We start from the raw sequence: 26,361 nt of genomic DNA on the forward strand, positions 1-26,361 counted from the left end.
TGGTTGATGTATTTTCCAGTCCCTCAACCTGGGCTGTCCTTTGCGCTTGTGAGCCCATTCTCCACCTGAAGGTGGGGAGGGGGTGGCTGGGTGGGCAGCACAGCAGTCGTGGTGCCCTCCTGCTGCAGGTAAGGGGGTACTGTAGGCGTTCAGTGCCCCCCAGCACCCCTATGGCGCTGTGCTCAGACACACAGTGGCAGATGAGGTTTGTATCAGCCTGAATTGAGAGCCCCAAGCAGAGCCAACCAGGTCTAACCACGCTTCTAAACATGGGATAGAGGAGAAGGCAAGATCAGGTGCTCGCTCCAGATTCCTGCTTTTACATACTTAGGAGGAGAGGCTTAATTAAATAAAACCTGCTATTTAATTAATCCTTAATACGTTTGCTTCTTGGGGCATGTTTGCTCTAATGGCACAGCACCAGTTTTCAGTGCAGGCTTAATTGATTGCAGAACTCACAGCGAAGAACTTCAAAGGCTGGCGAAGGCACTCCCCAGACAGACACAGTTTGGAAACGTCAGGGTGGGATTCCAGCAGCCCCTGTGCGTGTGTTAATGACCCGATATTAATTAGCAATCTAGTGACCAGAGGCCAGGTCCTCGGTGTGCCAGCATGCTCTGCATGCGCTGGGAGGAGGGAGAGGCAAACCCCACGCTGCTCAGATGGAGGAGAGTGAGGGATGCTGTAAGTGGATGCCATTAGTTTTTAATCTTAGATGCTTCCTCCTGAAAGCTGCAGGGCCAGGAGCAAAAGGGGATGGGGCTGAGCGCTGCTTTTGGAGCTGCTGCCTGGTATTTAGGTTTATTTGAGCCTTTATTAGCTCAGCAAACAGCACCGAGATCCTCGCCTTCATCACTTCCATGAGCAGCGTGCTGTTGTTGGCTGCTGTACAGCAGCACGGGCTGAGCTCTGAGTCACTCTCCTGCCTGGGAAAACAAAGGCCGGCTCCCAGGAACTGCTTCCTGTCCTTCCAGCACAGACACCATTCTGTGTGCTGACAGCGGGCTGGGATGGGGCTGCTCAGCCTCCCCAGGCCCTGCACAGCTGGAGGTCGTAGCGCTGCAAAACTGCGCCTGCTGCACTTATGGCTCTGATGCAATAAGACCTCCGTGATGGTGCGACCTCCAGCAGCTCTTTCCTACTTGAAGGGCGTTATGCACACAGATTGGATGCTCGGTTATCCTTGTTTTTCTGACAAGGATTTCTGGCCACGGCTGCTTGCGGCTGCAGGATGGGGCAGGCCTGGCAGCCTCAGCCTTGCCCAAATTCTGCTTTCCCAAGGAGGCGTTTGGGGGTGCTGAGGGCAGTGAGTCTGCAAGGGTCTGCAGGGCTGCACTCTGAAGTGCTGTGGGCATCCCGCAGTGCCTGTCCCCACACCCAGCAGCAGTGTCCTCCATGCCTGCAGAACGGAACAGGTAACTGGGGCAGGCAGGGATCGTGCCCTTGCTCCCTGCAGCCACATCAGTGGGACTGGCAGGGACCTGCAGCACGTGGAGGTGACGGGAGCAGGCTGCTGTCACGCAGCGTCACCTCGAGCTACTGCTGTTGCCTGACCCCTGCGTGCAGGAGCACGGCGGTCTGGCACTCGCTTTGTGTGCAATTAACCCACTTCTCCACTGCAGGGCTCCGACAGGCCGTGTGAGAGGAAGCAGAGTGCTGGAGCAGCCCTGCTGCTGCATGCCATGCCTGCTGCCATTCGCTGCCCCGTGCAGCTCCTCACGCCCTGGGAGGTAACTGTGCTGTCGAGAGGAGCAGCAAAGGCATTGCCCACCTGGGAACGAGCCGAGCTGCTGTGAGCCAGCAAATCTGCCTGGCAGAGCCTTCTGTCAGTGCAATGGCAGAGAGTGTTGGTGTTAGAGAGGTGACAGCTTCTCCAGGCCTGTTGTTTGTCCCAAGCATGAGCGCTCCTTCACTGTACGCTGCTTGCTTATCATTGCACTGACGGTACTGGTGAAAACGTAAGCCAAAGGTCCAAAGCTCAAACATCTGCGTGCATTGGGTCCGGCAGTGTCTGCTATCAGCATCCACACCGCAGTGTGGAATTACAGCTCTAATTTATGTACGCGGGGTGACAGAGCAGGGCCCTGCGTTTAACTCTGCCCCTAGATTGCAGTTAACTCCAAGTACTGCTGATAAATGCATAGAGAGGAGCTCGGAGAGGCTGGAGGCAGGGAGGGAGCATCAGCTCATAGAATGGCTTAGGTCGGAGGAGACCTTAAAGATCACGCGAGGCCACGCTGGGGAACACAGCTTCCTGCAGCAGCCCTGCAGGTCCCGTGGGTGCCTCTGCATGCCAGACCGGGGCAGCGGGGGCTGTGTGAGGGTTGGCCCCTCCAGCCACGCACTGCAGGCTGCTGGGGGGAGCTGTGCGCTCCCACTGCAGCTCTGCATCCCGCAGGTGCAGCCCGGCCTGCCGGGACATGAAGCGTGCAGAGCTCTGTGGCTGCTTTGTAGTTCAGCTCCCAGCTCCCCGAGGTTCCTCCTGACGGTGGGAAAGGAGGCGGTGGCTCCGTGGGAAGCTGTCTGCTCCCCTTGAAGTCGCCCATTTCTATGCAGCCCCGGGGCCCAGCTGTGTGGGTGTTTGTGGAGGGCGATGCCATCCCGGCGGCTCTTGGATCACCCATTGGGCTTCCTCGCTGCTTCCCATCGCTTTCTGCGCTGGAGCAGAGGTTCCTAAGGACCACTTCAAAGGGGTGAGGAGCAGAACCCCCTCTGTGAGCGCTTCCGTGGGGAGGAGATGGGGTGCAGAGCTCTGCATTCACGCAGTTCCTGCGGGGCCGGAGCTTTGGCCGCTGAGCCCTTGGCTGCCCCATCCCTGCTCGGCACGGCCGGGACAGCTGATCCGTCCCCAGTCTGAGCGCTGCTCTGCGCTCCGCTCGGGGCGGGGCCGGGACTCGAACCCGCGGCCTCCCCACGGCCGGCGCCGCGCTCGGACCACCGGGTGCAGGTGGAAGGGGGGCGGGGCCTCCCGCGGGCGATCGCCCAATGAGGAGGGAGAAACGAAGCCCCGCCCACTTCGGCGGCTCCGCGCGGTCGCCGTGGCAACAGCGGCGCTTCCCGCGGGGCCGGGCCGGGCTGCGCGCGCCGCGGTGCTGGCGCCGGGCGGGGGAACGGGACGGGACGGGACGGGACGGCCTGAGGCGCCGCAGCCTCGGGACGCGACGGGGCCGGACGGGCGCGGCCCTCCCCCGCCTCCCGCCCCGCCCCGCCCCGCGCGGCCCTCCCGCCGCCCCGAGCAGCCCCCTCGGGCCGAGCGGCGCGGGGGGCGGCTCCGTTCCGCCCCGTCCCCGCCCCCGGCTGGGTGGGGGCGTCCGGCCGTGCCCGGGTATCTGCCGGGCAGGCCGCGCGTGGGCCGCGCCTCGTTCAGACTTCGTTGGCAACTTCCCCGCGGCGCCCGGAGCGGGGTGAGTGCTGGGCCGGGGGCTGCGGGGTCACGGGGGGGGGGGGGCTGTGCTCGGACGGGGCGCGGCTCGGAGCTGAGCTGAGCTGTGCCCGCGGGGAGCGCGGCCGCGGGGGGGGCTGCAGCCGCGGGGCTCCGCCGCCCCACGGGGTTCCGCCGCCCTTCGGGGTTACGCGGCGCAGTGCTGCTTAATTCCACGATGGCAAACGGTGGGCGATCCTGCTGGCAGGCGGAAGAGGTAAAGCGTGTTTCCAGGGTAACCGTGGGGGTCGTTCGGCTGTTTGGCCTCGGGGAGTGCCGGTGGTGTTTCCTTGTCGTTGGAAGGCACTGCAGCTCTTCTTGTAGCAGCGGCACAGCAATCCTGTTATGGTTTGGTGACATTGTAGGGCGTGGTGGGGAAACGGGCAGCGCATGGCAGCGGTGCTGATGGAGTTGGCCGGCAGCTCCGGCCGGGGATGGTCCAAAAAAGCTTTCAAGAACGTATGAACTTTTCCCTCGCCGTCTTTTGTAGGGTTTTTCTCGCTGCATGTTGTGGTTTTTCGGGTAAAAACAGCTCAGAATGTGCATTAGCACGTAGATCTACTGAGCCTTTCTGCTTCGGAGCCATTAAGGAGGGCAGCAGCTGCTTAAATTGACCCAGCCCACGGTTCACCTGTGATGGGTGCGTGGTTTGTTGGGGATTCAGCTGTGAGGCTCAGCCCATTCCCTTTCAGGCCGTTCTCCACGCTGGTTCCTGCTGTGAGGTTGGAATTCCTGCCTGCCCGAAGCGCTGCGGTGGTTCCTGCCCGGTATCGGCGTGCTGGGGGAGCTCTGAGGGCTGATAATTAAGTTCCCTTTGCCCGTTGCTGTATTGCAAGCCGTGGGCAGCAGCGACATTCCCTTTCCTGTTTTCTTTTCCATGCCGTTTCCAGCCATGTGCAGCACTGTGCCCCTGGATGTGAACCCGCTGTGCCTGCAGGCTGCCAGCAGCACCGAGCAGTCCCAAAGGGGTGCAGCAGCTGTGCGCCGTGGGTCCTGGGTGCAGGATGTTGGCACACACGCAGTAGTGCCAGGCTCTGCTCGGTCCCTGCCTGCGTCCCCGGCTCTCTTTGCAGCCGACCTTGGCACCTCCCTTCCCTTTCACACAGGCTTGGTGACTGCAGAGTAAAAAATGAGCTTCCTCCGTGGTGCCAATGCGTTGCTGTGCGCTGCCTCGTCCTCTCCTCGGGATCAGTCTGTGCTGGAGCTGTGCTCGCAGAGCGCTCTCTCTCTCCTGGCAGCTTTTCCCAGTGCCGTCAGAACGAAGCTGGTGCAGCTCCGGGTTGTTTCCCTGCTGCACATGAGTTGCTCTGGAGCTGTAAGGAAGCATCCCACCGGTGCTCTGAAGCTGGTAGCTGCGTTGCTTGCTGGCCTGGGGACGTTTCCTTTGGTAGTGGCTTTGTCACGCTGGCGTGGTTTTATAAAGCCCTGACTGGCAGAAGGGGTGCGTGTGTGCATGAATGACTAAATGCAAGATTTAAGTGTTTGACTTCCATACAGCGCTGCTGTCCTTTCCGTATTTCCAAGCTATTGCTTTCCATAGGACGTTTTCCTGCAGGAGGGTGTGAATAATGCTGGCTGGAAGCCTCTTTCACTTTTGTAGCTTGGTGTGCTTCCAAGATGCTGTTGGTAGGGAGATACTCAGCGTCTTCCCACAGTATTGCTTAACACAGGTGCTGTATTCTGAGGCTCTTTGATTCCTAGCAGCAAGCAGCTTTTGGGAGGAAAGCTCTGTTTCTATTCAGTGCTTGGAGGTGACGTTCCCGGAGCAGCTCGCCTTGTGTTCAGTGGGCTGTTTGCAAAAGCTGGGCTGCAGTGAGCTGCTCTGTGCTGCAAGCCCGGGCATGAGGCTTGCAGCAATGCTGTGAGCACAGCCCGTATCACTTCTCCACTTGATGCACGAGGGGTGACGGGAAGCTGGGGGTGTTGCAATCTTTTAGGTGTGTTTCTCGTTGGTTTGGGTTTTTTTATTTATTTACATAGGAATCATCCAAAGGCATCGTATGGGAAAAGCCACGAACTGCTCGCTTTTGCATCAGGCGTCTGTCGAAGGGAGGGCTCCCTGTGCTGGAGGAGCGCGTGGGGACAGCCCGGGCGTTCCCTCAGGAGCAAACTTCAGCCTTTGGAACGCTCTCGGCTTTAATGGCTCTGACAGCATCGCTGGGAGCAGCCCTTGCTGAACCCTGGGTGCACCTGTGCCCTGTGCAGCGCCGTGCGTGGGCCTGCCGTGCTTCCAGCTGCTCTGCTCCGGGCTGGGGGACGCTGCAAATAGCAGCCGGCTTTCCTTTCTGTGTTCCTCATCCCCGTGCTAGGAGTGTGCGCTGCGGCTGGGGGAAATCTGGGCTCCTGAAAGCCAATTACAGAGCTGCTCATTAGAACCTCTTATCGGCATTAACTGCCCCAACTTTCCATTCTGGGCTAGCGTAAAGCTGCGGCGTGCCTGGAAGGAGATAAATGTTGGACTTGCAACAGTGCGAGCACCGAAAGCTTCTTGCTCTTGTAATGATTATGAGTCAGGATGGTCGTTTGCTTGCTGCAACAAGTAGAAAAGATAACCAAACCTGCAGCAGTTGGATTATCTGCCTGGTTTTCACTGCGAAGGGAAGAAAAATGACATGGGCGTGCTCCAGAAGTTTCCCTGAGCAGGGAATGTGCGGAGCACGCTTTCCTTAAGCAGAGCGTGCAGCGGATGGGCAGCTCCAGCTTTGTGCAGCTCCTAATTGTGTCGGTGCAGAGAATTAGTGTAAGGCTCAGCGTGGGGCGGTGGGAGATGAGTGCGTTCCCAGGCAGAGCAGCCCTGGGCTCGGGGCAGCGCCGCAGCTCTGACCCACTTAGCAGCGCTCCTAAAAGCGGCCATGCGCTGCAGCAGGCAGCTCGGGTGCAGCAAAGGGGGAGGAAAAGAAAGCAGCTCTGTTGGGTTCAGTCTCACATGCTTTGGTGTGGTGTGTTGTTGAGCTGCATGAAAGCATAGGAGAGTTTGCTGATGCAAACCGAGTTGTTGCTATACACATCAGCCCTGTGTTTGTGTTGTAGTGGCTGTTTTCTGCTCTCAGTACTGAGCGCACGCTTTGCTTTTCCTCCTGCTGTAGGAATAGGGAGGTCTTCCTTCTGTGATGCTGGGCAGAATTTGGAAGAGGCACGTAAGGACTGAAGTCTGTCTGTCTGTCTGCCTCTCTTGCAGTGAGCTCAGGCTGCAGCTTGGACTCACGCCTGGCTGCCGTGCAGGATCAGTCCCTCTCGGTAGGGGCGAGCTGTGCCAGAACCCAAGAGGGTGTTTGTGTGCTGCTCAGCCATACAAGGCTTTCGATGGACAAAGCCGCCTCATCCGGAATGAAAGCATTTCAGCCCAGTACGATACATTTTAAACAGAGCTGGAATTTTTGGCTGCCGTAATGGTGTTTGATTTTCAGGAGAACACTCAGAGTTCTTCAGTGAGCAGAACGAGCACAGATGCCTTTCTGAGGCAGGCATTTATCTCAAGTTGTGCAGCTCGGCTGCTTTCTCCCTTTATTTGGCTGCCTGGCAAGAAGTGTTGTTCTTGTTGTTTGTTGTCAGACAGTGCTCTGGCTGTATCAGCACTTGTAAATGTCGGCTATTAGTGTGATTTGCCCCTGGAATATTTAAAGCAGCCTAATGGTTACCTATGTGTCATCCTGTTCTTGCAGTACGCGTATACAAATCACAGCATCGTGAAGGCTGGAAAAGAGCACCCAGTCCGACCACCCACCTACCAGCAGTGTTGCCCACTAGCCGTGTCCCAACGTGCTACAGCCTCCCTTTCCTTAAGCACCCCCAGGGACGGTGACCCCACCACCCCCTGGCCGCAGGGATTTCCTTTTGCGTGTCCTATTCCATCCTGCAATCACAGCAGCATTCAAGAAAATAGATGCCTTGGCTTAAGCCGTGAATTCAAAGCGTTTCTAAAACGTGTTTGAGCGGATCTATCCTGTAATTCCCACTAGGCAACTTGCAGTTTACATTCCTCACAGAAGGCAGGTTTTTGTTGTAAGAGATGACTTCTCACTCAACTGGACGGGGCGATGGATGTTTTCTTGTCTTCTCCCGTAGCCGTGCTTGACTCACCCATTGGAAAGGCTCGTCCGTAGCTACAGGTCAGCATTTAGCAAAGGTCAGGGAGGCCAGTTTCTGCATGGTGAGCATTATGCTAATTCGGCTGTTAAACGTATTGGAATTGCTCTTCCTTTTGCTTCTGCAGTGCTTGCAGATTCCATCGGAGCCTCTGCTCGGCGCTTGGAGTGCTGAGGGTTGGTCTGGGCTGGGAGAAGCGTCCTCGTAACCACGCAGCTGCCAGTCCTGGTTTGTCCTCATTTAGGCTGGTGTTGGTATCGTGCTTATGTGTGAAGAGGAGCTGAGGGAGGCTGAAGCCTGGTGTGAAATGGATATCCGTTTTTCTTCCTGGAAGACACTTTTAATTGAGGTAAAAGGCTAAGGTAGCTGTAACGATTGGGTTCACTGAGTGCAGACGTCCGGACATGTGCATGGAAGCGGATGTGTAACTCAGGTCCAGCTGCTGACCATCTCTTACAAACAGCACGGAGCCTTTTCTCTTGTATTTAGTTTTCAATGGTAGGAATGGCAGTGGGCATTGTTTCCTAACCAACACATTTAGTGCCTTTAGAGAGCATGTGTGGTGTGTTAAAACATACGCAACGCATCTCTGATGTGGTGGATGTAGGTAAGGTTGAGTTTGTTGGTACTGGGCTGGTGCACATGAGGTGAAACACGGTTGATTTTGAATCCCTTTTTTTTGTGGTATGGTAATGCATGCTTGATGGGGATGATTTGTGCACAAGCCTGGCTCTGTAAGGAGCAAGTTGCTATGTTTACGACTTCTCTCTGTAGCTTTTTGCTCAGCTCCGCTCTTTGTGTTGGAAATCTAATAGCTTTAATTCCAGGCTGATGGGCTTTCAGAATGCTGCCTTTATGGATGCTGAAAATGGTTACTCTAAGGTTAAAAAAAAAAAAAATTGCCATCTCTTCTGTTCAGCTTGGCTCCAGAAATGGCTGCACTCTTATCTCTGTGACGTCCCTCCTAACAACAAATGGCTCCTGGTGGATTAGGAGCATTGTTATGCCATGTGATGGTTGCAGCCTTCCTGCGAGTTCTGAGAGGGGAACTTCCTGTACTTTTCTGTCTGCCTCTTGCTTAGAGCCCCTTCATTCTGGATTTTGCTTGCTGCTGTAAAACCTTTATAAAGCTTGACCATCGTCTGTTGCTGGTGTTGGCTCCTTGAAGTGCTGAGACAACTCTCACATGGAACCCCACATCTCAGCATCCTGATAATTACACCGGTTCCACCGGGACTCAGTGCTGATGGGAGCATGGAAAAGCCTGTGAGTATGGGAGGGGCAGCCAGAGTCAGCGTTTTGAGAGCACTGCAGACTGAGTTGGACACTGGGCAGTTTTGCCCAGGTAGACCTGTCCTGCCATCCTGTCTAACTGCTTTCTGCTGGCTCTGCTTGTCTGTGGGTTTGGCTGGGAAGTCCCTGGTGTTTTCCCCCTCTCCATCACCTCCATGTTTTTGGTGCTGCCACGTCAGTACAGTGTTGTTGGCTCTGCTGTTCTTTTTTTTTCCCCCCTCTCCACTCCAAATTGTTAAGAGTTCATGTGTTTGAGCTGTTGACTTTCAGTTCATGGGTTGTTTTTCCCTCTGTGCTTTCTTGAGCATATAAGGAGATGGAAGGGATCGCTGTAGTCATAAAGCTTCTAGATAGCGTGTTGGCTGGTAATTCATTGCAGGCCTCAATTTTCCATGTAGTGTTGTGTTTCCGAGGAACAACGCTCTCCAATGATGAGGTATTGTTATTGCTCGCTTAGAATGGGTACAGCTGTTACAGTTTTGTCATCTTTAAGACAGGAATTCTTAACCAGGATCAGAATGAGAGCTGGAAGCCATTCTTTAGTTGTGAGTGCCCCATCCCTGGAGGTGCCCAAGGCCACGGATGGACCCGGGGCACCCAGCCCATGGCAGGGAGTTGGAACTGGGGGATCTTCAAGGACCTCTCCAACCAAAGCTGTTGTATGATTGGTGGCAGAGGAGGACAGCCCAATGGTGAGGCCCATGCTGGGTGCCGGTGTGGCGCAGCTCCTCCTGCGGTGATGTTTGGGATGAGTATTTGGGGTTGAATGCAGAGCCCTATTGACCCGGCCGGGTGACGTGCTCATGTCATGAGTAACACAAATATCCGAAGGGTGGAATGGTGGACTGGATGGAGAAATTGCTACTGGGCAACTGAAGGAGGGTGCGTTGTTAGAAGCAAAACGGGAGAGCTGCTGAGCACAGCATGTGATTGTAAGAAAACAAATGGAGAATCAGCGAGTGAAGACATTGGGCTGTAAGGGCTGAAGGAGGCCATAATGTTCCGAACAAAAACATGCAATGACAACCTGCTCTTGTTAGATGGAAGCTGGGAAGCAGCACGACCTGGTACAGCACCTTGGTGTGCTCCATGCAGGAGGCTTTCTGCTGGTGGTGGCTCAGCTTCAGAGCTCATCCTTCCAGATGGGCAGATGTAAAACTCCGTGTGGGTCTTTTGGCAGAAGCCATCTTGCAGCTCCGACCTCAGATGCAGATGTCAGTCAGCAGCTTTTTTCCCTTTGTCCTCTGTTTTTTAAGGCTTAGGTTATGGTTAAGTGTCAAAGTGACTCTGAGGAGGCTCAAGACCACTAGCTTGGGGTTTTCTTAACGCTAAACACTGGATGAAACGACTTTGTGCTTTCTCCCAATGTTAATACCTTAATCTCTTTTTCAGCCATCAGACGAATGCACAAAAACGGGCAGCGTTTATAAATGAGTGCCGGGAGCTCCGAGCTGGTTGTCCTTTCTGAAGGTGGTTTCCTGGGCAGGGTCACAAATGCGTTTTCCAGGGCTGGCAATCCTGTTAGAAGTTGAAGAGGAAGATCAGAGGATTAGGGGCTTTGTCCTTCCGTACGGTCTCTTTGACACAAAAGCACCTGCCCTGCAGAGGCCAGCAGGAAATGGCTCTTTGCACCGTGCTATTTCTGTGAGATGGTGACCTTTGGAGGCTCTGTCTATAAAACAATCCCTTCCTTCTGCTTCCTCCCTGGGCTCAGTGTGGTTCTTCCCGGTGGGGGTGGTCTCCGAGCTCCCGTTACTGTCGGAACTCAGCCTTGAGGGTGGCATCCTGTGCTGGGGCAGTGGGAGAACCGGCCCTCTTTCAGCCCAGGGGGCGTACATCAATTAGCCTGGGGTTAATTTCATTGCGATTCGGATCGTGGTATGAGAACAAAAGAGAGATGCATCCGGGGGGGGGGGAGGGTTAACCCTCTTCCATTCAGACCTGCGACGTTTATTTTAAACGTGGCAAGTGTGAAGTGAAGCTTCACACACAAAGAGATTGTTGTTCCTGCAAATTAATATATAACTTCCTCTTGAATAATAATGATTCTGAACAGGTTGGAGGAGAGGTGCCAGCTCACCAAGTTAACTCTTTGTGCTCTGCATGCCAGGAGTGCAACCCCTCCTGCATTTGGGAGCTGTGGGTAGGATGGTGCTTGTCCAGAACCAACCAACTGCGCCTCTGGAAGTGCTTTGCTTTGTCTTTTTTTTCTTTTTCCTTGAGTCCCACAGTCAAGTTTTCTTGCTGTAGCAAAACCTGATCATTAGTGCTTCATCTGGTATGCAGCACAAGTGCTTCTGGAACGTCTGGACTGTGTATCGTGCTGGGGAAGTCATTTGCAGGCGTTGGTTGTGGGCAAAATGCATTTCCGAGGATGAAGCCTACAGGAACATTAGCAGGAGTTGAAGCTGACCGCAAAAACAAATGTTTGATGACACGAGCAAACAGAGCAGAGCTTTCTGAGACCCGCTGGGAGTGCCGACCTTGTGCATGAGCGTGCTCCTAGCCTGACTTCAGCCCTACTGGTAACCCACGTTGTTCCTGCTGGATGTCATCCAGTGTTGGCAGAGATCGAGATTCTGTTTTTGTTCTCTATTTCAACTGCTGAAAGAATTGAGGTTTCTGAAAATACCCACCCACTAACGAGGCAGGTGGAGTCCCTCCCGCGGAGCGCTCGCTGGGAGCGGGGGATGACTCACTCGGAAGGGTACCAAAACCTCCTGATTCACTGCAATTTCAGAGCGTTTCTCCTTTGGCTAAGGTTCGTTCTGGCTGGCTCTGGTGGGACTCATCCCAATCGAGGACCTCTGTGAAACTCAGAAGCGAAGAGTTTGCAATGAGATGGGTGAGGAGGATGAAATGAGGGAAGAATGGGGCGTAGCGAGGTGGTGGTGCGGGTCAGGGGAGATACCGAGCGTGTTTCCTGGTGGGACTGCCATAGGGAGAGAGCCAACTGGCAAAGGGTGCAGCGAGTGGGAAGGACCTGGTCAGGACCCTGCTTTGCACTGGGTTGTTCTTAACAGTGGAGTTGTTGTTCAGCCACACTGGAGTGGGGTGCCAGGAACATCGCTGCTCGCTGCCGGCGGTGCTGGTTGTTGTGGATAGATCCTGTCTGGTCACTTTTTAGATGTGACACAAACAACATTACAGAAATCACATAGGACTGACAGCTGCGGGAGGATTTGAATGAATTTGAATGAATTTTTTTTTTTTTTTGCACACGTCATCCCCTCATGACGTATAGGGGCATTTTCCCATTGAATCCTACTCTGAAGTGGTGTTTTCGTGATTGTCCCACCAACTGATTGTCCTGCTGCATCAAGGAAGTCCTCTCAGCTTAATATTGTCCATTACACAGACATGCCTTTGTATTTAGCAGCAAATTTATGATTTGATTAGACATGTAATTACGTAAGTTATGAGCTTGTAGCACTGGGTGACTCGTACCTGTTTAACTACCTTGCCTAACACAGGTTAGGGCATTGAAATTATTGATGTGATGTATATTAAAATACCAGGTGTTGGGTTGCCCCTCCAGCACTGAGATGCCAGCACATAACCAGAAAGATGGAAAATATTTCTGTTCTTTAGTGCATGTCTGGATCTCAGTGAAGCTTTAACAGACGATAGTTATGCAATTGCACTGGCAATAGCAATTAGAGATTTACGAGTGCTTGTAAATGCTGCTATTTATAGGCTGACTCTTCGTTGAACAAAACACTAGCCTTTCCCTGCAATGGGAGAAAATGTCAGGGCGGAGCAGTTCACCCTTGGGATAGGACTGGACTTCGATTTCCCAATGGACAGTCCTTTGACCTTTGATGAACCAAAAGCTTTAATCACGTTGGCACATGGGGGATGGAGATCTTGCAGTTCTTGGAAGGGTTTGCATTAAAGATGTACAGGACTTTGCAGGTCGTATCTGTCTGGTGAGATGTGGAGCACTTCTTTGCAGATATCTACCAGTAAACTTTCATTGCTGGCAGTGGAACGAGCTCCGTGTTTTCTTGAAGCTCTTGCCATGCCTTGTATCTCCTGACTGCCTGACTGTGCTGTACAAAGCCTTGTGCTCTTGGTGGGATGCACGCACACGGTTAAGCCAGTCTTTTTTCATACGTGCATGGTAAGTGATGGGATTAAATAATTAGCAGGGCAGATCCTATCAGTGGCTCTGAGTGTTGCAGGAGGCAGCAGAAGGATGGCTGCTTAAGAAGGGTTGCTGTAGGCTTTGATTCCAACGCATAGCCGGTGGGTGGGGGGAAGGAAAAGTAACTTTTTCAAGCCCGAAGCACTTGGTTAATGGGAAAACCTGTCATAGAAGCAATGAAATAAGCCCAGCACTGCTCTGTGTCTCTGCAGTGTATGGAGATGGTCATTGGTAGCTCCTGCGCTTTGCTATACTAGTGGATGAACGCACCGATGGCATTGCAGGGTGCTCAGGAACTGCTGGCGCTCCGCTATACAAATCTCTGTGCCATTTAAAGCATGCTTGTCTGCGAGCAAGGAAGTTGGCTATAATCACGTGATTCGTGGTGGAAAAATTATCTGCAGGCTGCTGCTCCTGTTGTCCTAATAGGCTTATGGGACTTAGCGCTGATGTAAGTAACAGCGGTGCGCTGGTGGGCACGGCGGGGCAGGCAGCTGCGTGGAGCCCTTCCATCCCCAACACGGCCAAAATGACGCCCTGCAGTGAGTAATCCGCTTTGGTTTCAGCTATGCAACATCAACATGCTTTGTGAGGATAGATTGCTTAATTAAGACGAAATGAAATGAAGGCAGCGCCTTGGGACAGGAAGGATTGAAGGCGGTTCGAGCACAGACAGGGCTCATACGTTGGCAGCATCCATAGTGGGTCAGCAGGGGAGGAAGGTCCTGTGCAGCCACGGGTGGGCTGAAGTGGAGGAAGAGGAGCGAGGGCAGAGGCTGCTGCTGGGTGCTGAAGGCAGGACACCAGCACCATTGGTACGTGTGGGCACGCGGTGGCACTGGGACACAGGGAGCAGGTTGTGTGGGATGCGGTGCCAGCAGGGCGAGGTGCTTCTTTCCCCCACGTATCCATGCGCTGGATGAGCTTTAAGAGTCCCTTCTGACTCCATTCTGCGATTCTACTGTTTTGTTGTTCTTTTCAGTCTGGGGTCGTGTTTCTCTGGGAGGATAGCCGAGTTATCCGAGTTTAAAACCTGGAAATGGACTTCATGGGATCACGTGGAAAAATGAGGTTTCAGCTCGGGGGCTGAGTGCAGTGCAGTGAAATGAAGCAGTGAGCGTAAGGCGAGTGGGTAAATGGTGCTTTAGGAATGTTGGCTGAGTGCTGCGAGCAAGGATTACGTCCCGCATTATATAGCCACCGCCTTACGTTCCACTGCGGATCAACTTTGATTCCATTTAAGAAGCTCAGTGCTCCCTTCTTTCCTGGGGAAAAGGAACTCTGATCCTTGAGTACTGGAAGGCAGCAGTAAATGGCCCATCCCTGGGGACAGCCACGGTCAGGGGACGGGGCTGTGAGCGCTGATGGAGCTGTGGGTGTCCCTGTGCACTGCAGGCAGTGGGACCAGACGGCCTGCGGGGGTCCAATTCAAACAGCTCTATGGCTGTATGAAATCAGCATCTTGATTTCTTGCCTCGCAGTCTTCTCTGCTAGCATCGCCCTTGCTTCAGCAGTGTTCCTCTTCTGCTTTTAGGGCATAGCTGCTCTTCGCAAAGCCTTTCATCCTTGGAATGCGAGAGCGTTTTAATCGGGCTTTGATGGCGTTTCTTAGAATAAGGAGCGGGAGAGGGAGGAAGATTTCATGAGGAGCTGTGAGATCGCGGAAGGAACAGATTGATTCCAATAAGCTGATTGGGTCAGGGACTGCTTTGGAAAGAAGAGGTTGCAGACCCGGAGGTGTTTGGGGTGAGCAGCTGGGGCAGAATTTCGAGTGCATTGGCAGGTGAAGGGGCCTGGCAAGGTGAGCCCGAGGGGAGGCGTCTGCTGCTGGGCTGCTGATTTTCCCTCATCTCTGCAGTAATAATGTGGTTAAAGGCAGAGCTCATCTCCTGCCTTTATCGGGGAGATGGTGGCAAAGCTGCTTTGTCACGGTGGAAGCCGTGTTTCGGTTGAAAATGGGCCGTTTGAAGGTCAGCCTGCAGGTAGGCCTTCCCACAAGGTTGTCGCAGAGAGGAGATTTACAATAGAAAGCAAATTACAGTAATTGAGATTACAGTAACACAGAGCTCAGTGTTTAACCAGTGATTGACAACGCTTGAATTTGCAAACAGTACTCACTGAGATGTGGATCTAACCGTGTTTGCATTTAATAGCTATCGTGCTGACCAAATTATTTACCCTTCACAACTGCAGGTGGTTCAGGTGGTAATTTCTTGTTGATTCTTTAGTAACTGAAAACTGCACATTCCCTTACTCCATATGGTTAAATCCGGTGCCTTTGTTTCCGTGCAGGAGCCAGATTTTTGCCTTGAAATACTCAGGATTTCTGTCTCCAGTGATATTACCCATATATATATGATTGTGTGCCTTGCCAGACTCTGAATGCTCTCTGATTTGCAGGAGAGGTCCGATCGGCCCTGCTGAATGGATCCCTTTCCCTGGTTCTTAGCGTGATCTTGGCAAACTCCACTCTTCACTATGAGAAGTGAGTGGGCTCAGATCCATCAGCTGCAGCAAAAAATGCACATCACGGTGAGTAGCAGCAAAGCTTTTGGAAATGCATGGGATATGCATTTGTGTCTGTTCAGCTGCGGGTTGTAGCTCATAAATAACAGTTTCAGTCACACTGACCTCCATGTTTTTGGTAGCGTGAAAGAATATACTTGCCAGCTGCATGTATTGTGAAAAGGAGTGAGGTTTGTACATGAATGTGGGGAAGCCTGCTTTAGAAAGGAAGTATTTTTTCAAGCAATTTAACCAATGAAATTTGCTTGACTACTCAGTGCTGGACAGATGCCTTTGTAGGTTTTGCCATGTTTTTTGTTTGTTGGGCCTAACTGATGAATAATGGTGTGTTTTGCTGGGGTGCTTCTTGAGAAGTAAGCTTTTTGTTATCTGACGCACGTGCTCTGTAAGAGCACAGCTGAAACACACCTTAACTTGAGCTTAGCTACCTCCTGAATTAGAGTTAGAATGAATTTGTTGGGTGTTTGTGCTGACTCTACGGCAATGCCTGTATTTTCTTTCCTTGTAGATTCTCCTTCTCTGTTGGATTTTTTCAGTTCTGTTGAATGTGTAATTACAACTATGGCAACAAGAGTTGAAATAAATTCTACTTTGGCGTCTTTGACGACGGTACCTGACTTAAATGAGATCAGAACAGAAGATAAATCACAGCGAGTGTATGTAAGCGTGCTCTCAGATGTAAGCAGCAAAACAAAGGAGCCTTCAGCATCCCTAATGCTTGAAGAAAAGAACAAATTTGGGAGCACTCTGAGATCTGCAACAATGCCGTCGCTGGGATCAAGGCCAAGACTCTTCCCCAAACCTTTTTCTAAAGATACGCCTTCAGATACTTTTGCAAATGTAAAACCACCTATTACAGCTTTCAGATCAAGCAGTCTTATTAGAAAGCCTTCTGAAGAAACAACGTCTGCTAAGGTGTCGGGCGGAAATGTTCCTCCATTAGTAGATCACAAAGCCATTGGAAATGAAAGCAAGGCTGGCAGCGAAGTTGTCACAAACATGACTTACTATAGTGGTCACAATACAAATACTGTCATTCTGTTTGAGACGGCGGGCACAGAGCAGTCAAAGGTGAGCCTGGCCCAAGGAAAAAGGGCTGCTGATGACCGCAGGGTGTTGAGTACTATGCAGACAAAAGAGCCTCAGTGCAACGTGAAGCAGGAGAAACCATCTCAGCCATCACCTGAGACCTCCAGGAGTCCTGAAGGGTCTCTTCACAGGCAGATATCGCTGTCCTCCAGTCTTCGACCGGTCTCCTGGAACTCCCTCAAAGCTGGAGAAAAGAAAGATGCTACTGAAGATCATCCAGCGGAGAAAAACAACACCGATGCAAATAACATGAACAGTAAAGTTGATTTCTCTCTTGATGTGCAGCAAAAGCCAAAACCTAGACCAGTATCTGCTGCTTTTCTGGAATCTCTGAGAGATCAAAAGCATCGTACTGTGGAAGCTTCTGAGGAAAAGTCTCCTACAGAGAAATCGTGGGTTAGGAAACCAAGGCCTTTGTCCATGGACCTGACGGCTAAATTTGAACTTAAAGACCTTGCTACGAGCAAGAAGACTTGCTCATCCCATGAGAGCAAGGAGAGCGTATCAGTAACTTCTTTTACTGACGTGGGCAGCCATGGTCAGTCTGAAACGGGGCCAAAAACCGAAGAAATGGAATTTAATAAAGGCAGCTCTTCAAAAACAAATTTGAAATGCAGTAGTCAGGAGATTGGCATCCTAAATAAAGGAAAACACACGTGGGAAGCAAAGCAGAAATCTGAAAGTGAGCAAACTGAGACAAAACCAAGCATAGTGACTAATTTGCATAGTTCTGAGAGAGCCTTTGAAAGCACTGGTGAAAGCAGAACAAACAGGGAAGGGAAGAGGTTGGATCAAAAGGAAACGTGTGTGTTTGTCAGCTGTGAAAGCCCTGCAGCTTCCTCAGAAAAGGAAAACAGCATCGTAAGAGGTAGTGTTAAAAAACACATCAGTTTGTTCACGTCAGAAAATCCCAATCCCTCTGGAGATACAGAGACTCTCCCATCGGCTGCTGAGAGGGAGAACAAATGCATGAATATCCAGCAGAGAATCAAAGAACTGACAACAGAAAGCACCGATGCTAAGCCGGGAAGTCTTCGCAGATCGCTCCAATCGCGACCGCTTTCTGCAGACTTGACAAAGATGTAGGTTTCAGAAACATGCTGCTTAATTCTTTTGACTTCATTGAGTTCCATAGCTCAAGGTCAGGCTGGTCCAGGCTCTGAGCAACGTGTTCTGGATGTCCCTGTACACGTTGCAGGCAGTGGGACCAGATGGCCTTGGAGGATCCCTTCCAGCACTGGGATGGAAATATGGACAATAAATATTAACATCCTCGTGCCTCAGTTATAGCATTTTTCCCCATTTTGCATTATCATGCATCTCAAAAATCTTATGGTATGCAATAAGCTACATTACTCTCTGAAAAGTTGTTAGTCCTTTGGTCTAGATGCAGTAAAACCACTGAATACCATTAGCTGTGACACGAAATAGCCATGTTTCCTCTCTAAGAAATACTTTCTGGGTGATTTCTTTTTGGGATAAGATGACGTATCATCTGTGTGCTTTGGTAGAAAGTGTAAATGTTAACTAATTGGATCTGAAAGAACTGAATGGAACCTTTTGTCTTAGGTTTTCAAGTCCAACATCATCAACCAGTGAAGCGAAGCCTGAGAAAGCTGCTGAAGTTAGGAACAGCTCTGGGAGTGAAACACAAGAACATCAAAAAGTAAGGAAATGGCATCAGCCAGTGTAGCCTCCTGTTAAGCTTGCCTTTGGAGTGCAAAGAGCCCTATACTCTGCAGCCCATGCATCTTTACTAGTCAGTGACTTTAAAATGGGCATCAGGAGTATTAAGAATGGCATAATCCTAATAGGTTTACTTGTGTAAGTCTATCTTTGGACACTGGATGGGGATGCGCTGCTGAAGTATGGGAGGATGGTGTTGAGCTTTTACAAAGTCAAACGTGCGTGCTGTTAAAGGCATGCAGTGGTATAAAGTGAAACATATTGTGTACTACTTTAATGGAACTTTTAGTGTATGTAGGCCACAGCTGTTGTGGCTCCATGTAGCAATTAGCCTTCATTTTCTGTAAGGATAGCACGAGCGTGCCAAATTTCCACATCTGAGTCACAATTCCTTATTACAGGCTGTGTGTTTCTTATCAGTCTCCTGAATAATGTTTAGTTTAGCAGTTTTGACCATTGAATACTGTACAGATAGCACTGTGCTATTAAAGCTGTTTGGCTGTCCTTGTTTCTAAGGAACACTTTGGCATTTCAGAACAACTTCTCTGCTGACACTTCATAGCACTGGAGATTTAATGTTGTTTTGAGGATATTTCTTGTGAGTTCCCGTGGCTGTGTGTTTTTTTTCCTATGTAGGTTTAAGACAGGAGTGTGTGTGATAGAGAAACTCGCAGCTCAATTAAAAAATCTTTATAGATTAATTTCCTTTTAAAGGAGATAAATTCACTTTAAAAGGAAAGTCTTCCACTAATGGAAGCACTGTTTTCAGAGAATTAGACAATAAAGTAGGATTAAAAACATTCCCTTGCTCTGCCTGGAGGAGTATAGGTCAAATTTAAAAATCATTCTCAATTTCTTCAGCATGTGTTGTTTGCTTTTTTTTAAAGACCCTTAAGTCAGTTCCAAGTGTTGTAATTTTTGACTGGAAAAATGATTGAACTTGAAAAATGATAGGATGAGGTGGCAATGGGGTAATTCAGGCTGGTGCCACACACTGCTGCTTAGATTACTGGTGTCTCCATGGGTTTTGTGTTTAGAGAAGAGGGATGTGGTTAACTTGCCCAGGCTGGGTAGTGAGAGTGAGTAAATGTTTTATCTAAAGGTGTGTAACAGTCATAACTGATGTGTTTTTTCTTGTTCCAGACCACGCTTGCTCATAGTGGAGATGCCACTGAAGCTCACGCTGCTGGGAACCCTTGGAAATCCCGGCAGGTTTTAAAAATTACCAACAGAACAGATCAGACAGAGACAAAGGGAAGCTTCCCTGGAGACAGCCAACGCTTTTCTCAGCAAAGTGAAAATCCCGTCTCGTTCACAAGCAGCTTTGAAAAAAGATTAAAACCAACCAATGCGACGGAAAAAACCTGCATTAAAACTGTCCGAGCCACCATGTTTGACCATAACGTTCAGAGGCACAATGTTGCTGATGATCTTCCTGCAACTGCTTCGCCGTTGAAAATGAGTGGTGAGCTCGAAGCAAAGCCTGATGTGGTGACTTTGGGGCATACCAGGCGTTCGTGGGTGGGAGAAGCTTTTCCAAGCAAGTCTGCTGCTAGGGATCCTAATGATTTCTTCTCCAGTGAATGCACTTTATCTGAACGAAAAAAAGACTTGGATAAAACTGAAACTGATGCAGTATTAATAGCTGAGAAAACACCTTACTCTACAAACAGAAGTAAATGCTCTGGAATAAATGAGAAAACAAGCAAGCTACATGCTGAAATTAAAACAGACAGGAGTGAAGACTCTTCCACTGATGAAACAGGGAGGTCTAATCTGGTGAAATGCTCTTCTGAGAAAAGGAGTTTTAGGCAAGGAGGAATAGACTATGAATTTGGACCCAGCTTTGGTCACGAAGTTATCTCAACCAGTGTGAAAAAACAGCAGGTCCATTCATCTTCGGTGCTTCTAAGTGGGCAACTATGTAAATCTTCCAGTAGCCTCCATCCTGATGTGAAAGAGGAATCTAGAGCTTTTGCTTTGGGGAGAAGTCTAGACTCAAACTGCAAAGACCAAGCCTTTGGTTTACGTAGTAAGGCTCCTGAAAACAGAGAGAAAATCAGAGTGATAGACCCAGAAGAAAAGGTCAGGAGAACTAAAAGTAGCATATCTGACTTGAAGACTTCTGAAAGGTGGAGAAGGAAAACCTTGCCTCATGATTCTGTCAAGGCAGAAGAAATCAGCTGGCTCACGCCTGAAAATACAAAGAGGCTGAGCTGGACAGATTCATTGCAATTGGAAGAAAATTCACTTAAAAAGAGAAATATCAAAGAGCGGATGGAGGGAAATGAGGCAAACCAAACTGCTCCTGGCAGTTCTGATGAGCACTTGAAAAGTCAGAGTTCTGCCTTTGAACCAAAGGCAACGTATTTTGCAGTGACTTATCAAATTCCCAGTATCAAAAAAGAGAAAAGCTTTGTTGGTACTGCTAGCACAATAAGTAGTAAAATTTCTAGCTCAAGTGAGGGGGGAGCAGTTAATCTGGGTCCTGATTTTTCTGGTAGGTCCAAACCAGATAAAAGCATAACGAGTACGGACTGTAGAGAAGAGTCACGAGAAGTGTATATTAAAAAGGATTGGGTTAAAGGGGAGGACAAAGATAATGCTTCTTCCAAAAACATTGCATCTGGTAGTTTTCATGTATCTGGGAAAGATAACCAGAAGTGTTATGAAAAAGGTCTGGATCAATCTAAAGAGAAAATCATAGATGTTGATGCTTTTCTGTTAAAACAGGAACGGGAAAATGCGGCTCAGAGTGATCTCAAAGGTAGCAGAGGAAAGGTCTCCTCTTACCACGAACCCCGATCCTCCCTGCATTTTGCACAGCTGCACAAAGATGGTGAGGCAGTCACACAGAAGAGCAGTGAAAGCAGCTATGGTGTATCAGGAAGGAAGGCTGAGGATGCTTACAGGCCCCAGGTTCTTGATATTGATGCCCTTATGGCAGAATACAAAGAAGAATCAGTGAAGGGCAGTAGTATTCAAGACAAGGTCTCTGAGGAGCATAGTTTATTTGGTAGGAACAAATCAAAGAACAAAAGGAACGTGTCAGACAGGGTGACTTCTTCCTATACCTGGAAAGAGTGGAAGGGATCAGATCACCATGCTGTTAGTAACAAACAGGGCGAGTGTGCGGAGGAATACCATAGGCCAGAGAAATTGGTTCCAACTGAAAAGAGCAAAGAGAAATTGGATTCCCATGGCCCCGAGGCTGATAAACAGAAATCCAAAGACAGAAAGTTATTCTCTCCTTCCTGGGAAAATCCCAGCTGCTTGTTTCCAGATAAGTTTGCCAATTCTCCTGTGGAGTTCACTGCAAAGAAAACATTCATCATTGATGATGATCAAGACATGAACTTAACTTCCAGGAACCAAAGCTCACAAGTTGTGGTTGACAAGGTACAGCCTGTACATGCCATTGGTGTGGACCAAAAATTGGAAGTTAATTTTGCTTCCAGACTGTCCATAAAGGCCAACGATGGGCTATTACAGAAGAAGGTGGTCACAAAAGAGCAGTTCTCAGAGGTGACTCTGGAAGGGGACTGGAGCAAAAACGTAGCAAGGAGCTCTGTAACGAGGGACAGAGATGATGCGAGTAAGGTGACCTGTGCCAATGACTCCTCCAACGTGAAAAGTAAAACAAAAGATTGGAAGAGCTATACGTCTGGGTTAGGAAGTGCACCCCCAGATCTGAGACGCTCCTATTCAGAAAAGAGCCGCCCTGGTAAAGATGGCCTGGCACTCCTGCACGAAGCAAGAGGAAGAAAGGACCTGTACCGCTCCAGGCAGAGCTTCCCACCCGAGAGCGTGGATAACGGGTGGAAAACCAAGGTCTCATCTCAGTCGGAATCTATCTTCCACGAGGATAAGAAGGTATTGCCAAATGGTGCCTAACTGCTTCCTGCAACTGAAAAATGAAAGCCAGGAAAACATTTTGTTACGTCTCAGTAGAGCTTCTGGGCGTTAAGTGGGACACGCACACACCTCTCAATGGATGCAATTTCCTTTTGGTGGATTTTCTCGTGGGACCTATGTTGTACCCGACTTTGTGTTTCAAGTGCATAAATATTAATTGGTATCTGTACAGAGAGCTCGGAGGATCTATGAGAGGTGTGCGTGTGTTGTTAATGCTTTGAACGCCAGGGGGTTAAACTGCTGACTCTGCAACTTTGTTTTTGTACGTGTCAGGTTATTGAATTCCCCTCATTTATCCCTGATGGCATCGATGTTAGTGAAATGCAGGTGGTTCCCCTAACAGTGACAGGTTAATGCATGAATGCACAGCCGGTTGGGTGTTGACGGGTACGGTGTTCTTCCATTTTGTACTTTCAGAGGGCATTTTGTGTACGCCTGTATATGCACTGTTAGTGACGCCTGTACCTTTCTCTTAACAGGCTCCTAGGAAGGAGTGGACCAAGCAGAGTTCAGAAAAAACAGACGGAAGAGAATTTTCTTTTGTTTCTACTCAGAGAAGAAGTCACAGCTTTTTTTATAAAGACAGAAGGGCGGAGAGCATAACGGTATGTTATTTTGGAGGAGGTTCTTGGCTTAGGGGAGAGATAAGGGAGGTGCAGCCTGGCTTGTTTCTTTCAGAGCTGTTTTCCCTCTTTTTCAAATAGCCGGGAAGGGGAGTATGTGCCTTCTGAGCAGGAGGAGCAGATGTTCTTCCTATGAAGTTTAACTAGTAGGGAATGCTTCCACCACGCTGGTCTATGCCAGGTCTCCTAACATAACGCATTAACTGGACAGCTTGTTTATGTTTCTTTCTAAACAAAGGTTTTTCATCCCGGACTCTTAAGGAGTGGGACTGGGTCATTATGCTGCTTGTTTTTCTCAGGTTAGATAATGAGAATTGGCTATTGTGGTCTCTTCTGGAAAACTGTGTGGACCAATAGGACTGGATCACAGCCTGAAAAATTATGAGTTTAATTTTCTTTCTGTAGGCAAGAGACAGACAACTAATTGCATGAATAATCCCAGCTTACTTTTCTCAGCAGCCTGACTTTTCTCTTAGTGGGGTAAATTCCCTCTTCAGTTGTTGGGTGATTTTCTTCTAACTTGCAGGAGAACCTCCCATGTCAGCCCATACGTTTGATTTTTAGGTAACAGTTAACATCCTACCTCCTGAAACGCAGAGCAGAGTTCTGAATCTTTCAGAAGTCACAAAATAAATGAAACATCAGTGTGTTCTGTGGAAAATCAGGGATTTAAATGGCGTATCAACAACACAACTCTGATTTTGTGGGAAGTGGTGATGCTCCCAATGAAATCCTTCCTTACTGGAAGGACTGGCTCTGATTCATTGCAAGTGCTGTGCCTTTGCTTTTTTTAACCTTGTGCATGAACCCAGTTTTGGCACAGTGGAGCAATCCTGCAGTGACTTCAGAGCGCACTCTTTTATGATTCTAAATGCACATATTTGTAGTTCTAGAAAATCTGGCTGTCCTGCATCTTCTCAAAATCGTTCTATTTTTGTGGAAAAGATGACAAAGATGTCACTGCTCTTCCCTGTCCCAAGGTCAAGTCTCATGCCTTCTCTTGGACTGCTAGCACACTCGTGTGGCCATGGGATGCATTGCTCTCTTCAGAGCCCTGTTGTAATTGCTCACACTGGTGTTGCTGCTGCAGCTGAGGAGGGGAAGCATTGGTGGGCTTATGTTGTGTGCTACTGAAGAACAAATTCAACACACTGACTTCTGTCAGCCCGTATTGGCTTTGTAAACAAGTTTCTCAACAGAAGCTTTGGGAACAAACTCATACTGTTGTGATTCCAGCCTTAAAACTTCACGGGAGGTACAGAGGGCTGTTATCCCCTTGTCTTTCCCATTCTTGGCATGGGATTCACATTGACTAACCATGACTGGGAAGTCTGGATTGCTTATAGACTTGGTGGTTGTCATCCAGTCCCTCAGAGTTACTGTATGTCACCTGTTTGTAGTGCAAACGTGCAAAGATAGCTGTTGACAGCGTAGAAAATGTGGGAGAAAACTGCTGTTGGAAATAGTTTTGGGGTAACAGAACTCGCCATGCCTCCATGCGGCCCAGAGCCTCACGTGGCTGTCACAGGAGGCTGTGGAGCGGAGCAGAGCTATTGCTGGCACTGAGGTCAGTAACACCCAGCGCTCATCTGGAGGAAGACAGCTTTTGCTGTGTGTACGTTGTAATGCTTCCCTCTGGTGGAGGAATGGAATCCTGGAGTCATAGTGCTGGAAAGTCTAGGTTCAGAATCAAGTGGAACTGTTGAGCTCATCTCCTGAGTGCTGTCACTGGGTCATGTCCCTTGGTGCCACGTCCACGTGCCCATGTGCGAATCTTTTGGCTTTTCCTGTTTCTGGAGCATTAGAACATAATCATTAAGATTGGAAAAGACCTTTAAGATCAGCAAGTCCAACCTATGCCCACTCATAGAATCACAGGATCATTAAGGTTGGAGAATGCCTCCAAGGTCATCCAGTCCAACCATCAGCCCACCCCCACCATGCTCGCTACCCTGTCCCTCGGTGCCACATCTCCACGTTCCTTGAGCTCCTCCAGGGATGGTGACCCCACCATCTCCCTGGGCAGCCTGTGCCAACGCCTGACTGCTCTTTGGGAGAATAAAATTTCCTTAATGGAGAATTTATTAGTGGAGGCTTTGGGTCGCAAGAGTCGTCCTTTTTATCAACCCAAAGCCTTGTGCTCCCTGCTTTCCTGCAGCAGAGCAAGCAACACTTTCTCAGTGATTTATTTGTTAGGAATGGACTTGAGACCTTAGTTTCTGCTATAAAATCAGTGCAGGAAGAAATATAAGAATCCTAGCATTTAAAGCCCTGCATTGTACATCATCTCTCTCTATTTTGCCCACTGTGAAATATGTGGTTTGCTCAACATGCTCTTTTAGCTAACCTTGATTATAATCTTTGCTGCTACTATTTTTTTTTCACCTACTGACTGAATGTGTTATAAATATTAAGTGGGCAGCTACAATTACTAAAGGTATTCCAACACAGAATCATCGAATGGTTTCAGTTGGAAGGGACCCAAAAAGGCCACCTGGTCCCACTCCCCTGCAATGCACGGGGACACCCACAGCTCGATGCTGGAGCCGCAACGTGCTGTGGTGAGCCACGTGAATCATGGAGGATGTTTTCAAGCGGTGTCTTTCACCACTTGTTCCATCTCAGCTGACACAGGTCTCTAATTCTGACGTTGGGTCACAGACCTCAATGCCTGATTCAGTCATCGGAGGATGACTGCTGTGGGGTTGGGGGGACCTGTGCCATTGTCTGAGCTGTAAGAAGGAAAGGGCCAAGCTCTTGAGCAGGGTGTGTGTGATAGGACAAGGGGAGATGGTTTCAAACTAGAAGGGGGAGATTTAGGTTGGATATAAGGAAGAAGTCTTTACAGTGAGGATGGTGAGGCACTGCACAGGGTGCCCAGAGAGGTGGTGGTGCCCCATCCCTGCAGACAGCCACGGTCAGGGGACGGGGCTGTGAGTGTCCCTGTGCACTGCAGATGGCCTTCAGGGGTCCCTTCCACCTCATGCACTTCTATGATGATGAAGTGACAACCTGGGTGCAGCCATGGCTTGCAACCAACGTTTGTATGGATAAAAGCAAAGTGCTTGATACTGGAACTGGGGTGAGTGTGGCGGCTTCCAAAGCCTCTGCTTCTTTATCTGGTTGGTTGTTTTTTTTTTTTCATCTTCGTTTTTACTTTGGTGAGACAGTCTGGTATCCATAGTGCAGTGATACATAAACACAGTTATTTGAGGCTGATGCGTGGGTGGGAACGCTTTACCAAAATCATGAGTTGACTTTTAAATGCGATCTTCTAGAGAAGGTAAATATTTTATAAACAAGCACGGGTGAGGGGTAGTGGGACCCATCCCAGCTCCCCAGGGGTCCCCAGTCTGCCCACAGCAGCTTCATTGCACCCAGCATAAAGCAAGCTCTCTTGTCCTCTGATGGCATAAAGCCTCTGGTATTGCAGCTTCGCTCCTCTCCAGATGGAAGTTAGAAACCAGTCGTGTGCAAATCGTTCTGCTAGCCTAAAAACTGAGTCAGTCTGGAACTGAAAGCCAAGGGCATGGCTCAGACAGAGCAGAAGCAGCTCGCGGTGCTGTGTCCACAGT

At 49.8% G+C, this 26,361-nt stretch overlaps 1 protein-coding gene across 4 annotated transcripts in view; it reads left to right on the forward strand.

Annotated features, from left to right (window-relative positions):
* The first annotated feature begins 3,334 nt into the window (after positions 1 to 3,334).
* Positions 3,335 to 26,361, forward strand: part of KIAA1671 — a 47,218-nt gene continuing 24,191 nt past the window's right edge. For 2 of the 4 annotated variants that reach the window (XM_015275339.4, XM_040648096.2), the window contains exons 1-6: positions 3,335 to 3,404; positions 15,348 to 15,479; positions 15,982 to 17,644; positions 18,132 to 18,228; positions 19,392 to 22,121; positions 22,643 to 22,768. In XM_015275339.4, the coding sequence (XP_015130825.3) occupies positions 16,035 to 17,644; positions 18,132 to 18,228; positions 19,392 to 22,121; positions 22,643 to 22,768 (4,563 nt within the window). In that variant the 5' untranslated portion in view covers positions 3,335 to 3,404; positions 15,348 to 15,479; positions 15,982 to 16,034. Of the gene's footprint in view, positions 3,639 to 4,641; positions 4,863 to 15,347; positions 15,480 to 15,981; positions 17,645 to 18,131; positions 18,229 to 19,391; positions 22,122 to 22,642; positions 22,769 to 26,361 lie in introns of those variants that run through there. The other 2 variants (XM_046901187.1, XM_046901188.1) reach the window with 2 other exon arrangements.

Source organism: Gallus gallus, chromosome 15 (assembly GCF_016699485.2).
Source record: "Gallus gallus isolate bGalGal1 chromosome 15, bGalGal1.mat.broiler.GRCg7b, whole genome shotgun sequence".
NCBI lineage: Eukaryota > Metazoa > Chordata > Aves > Galliformes > Phasianidae > Gallus > Gallus gallus.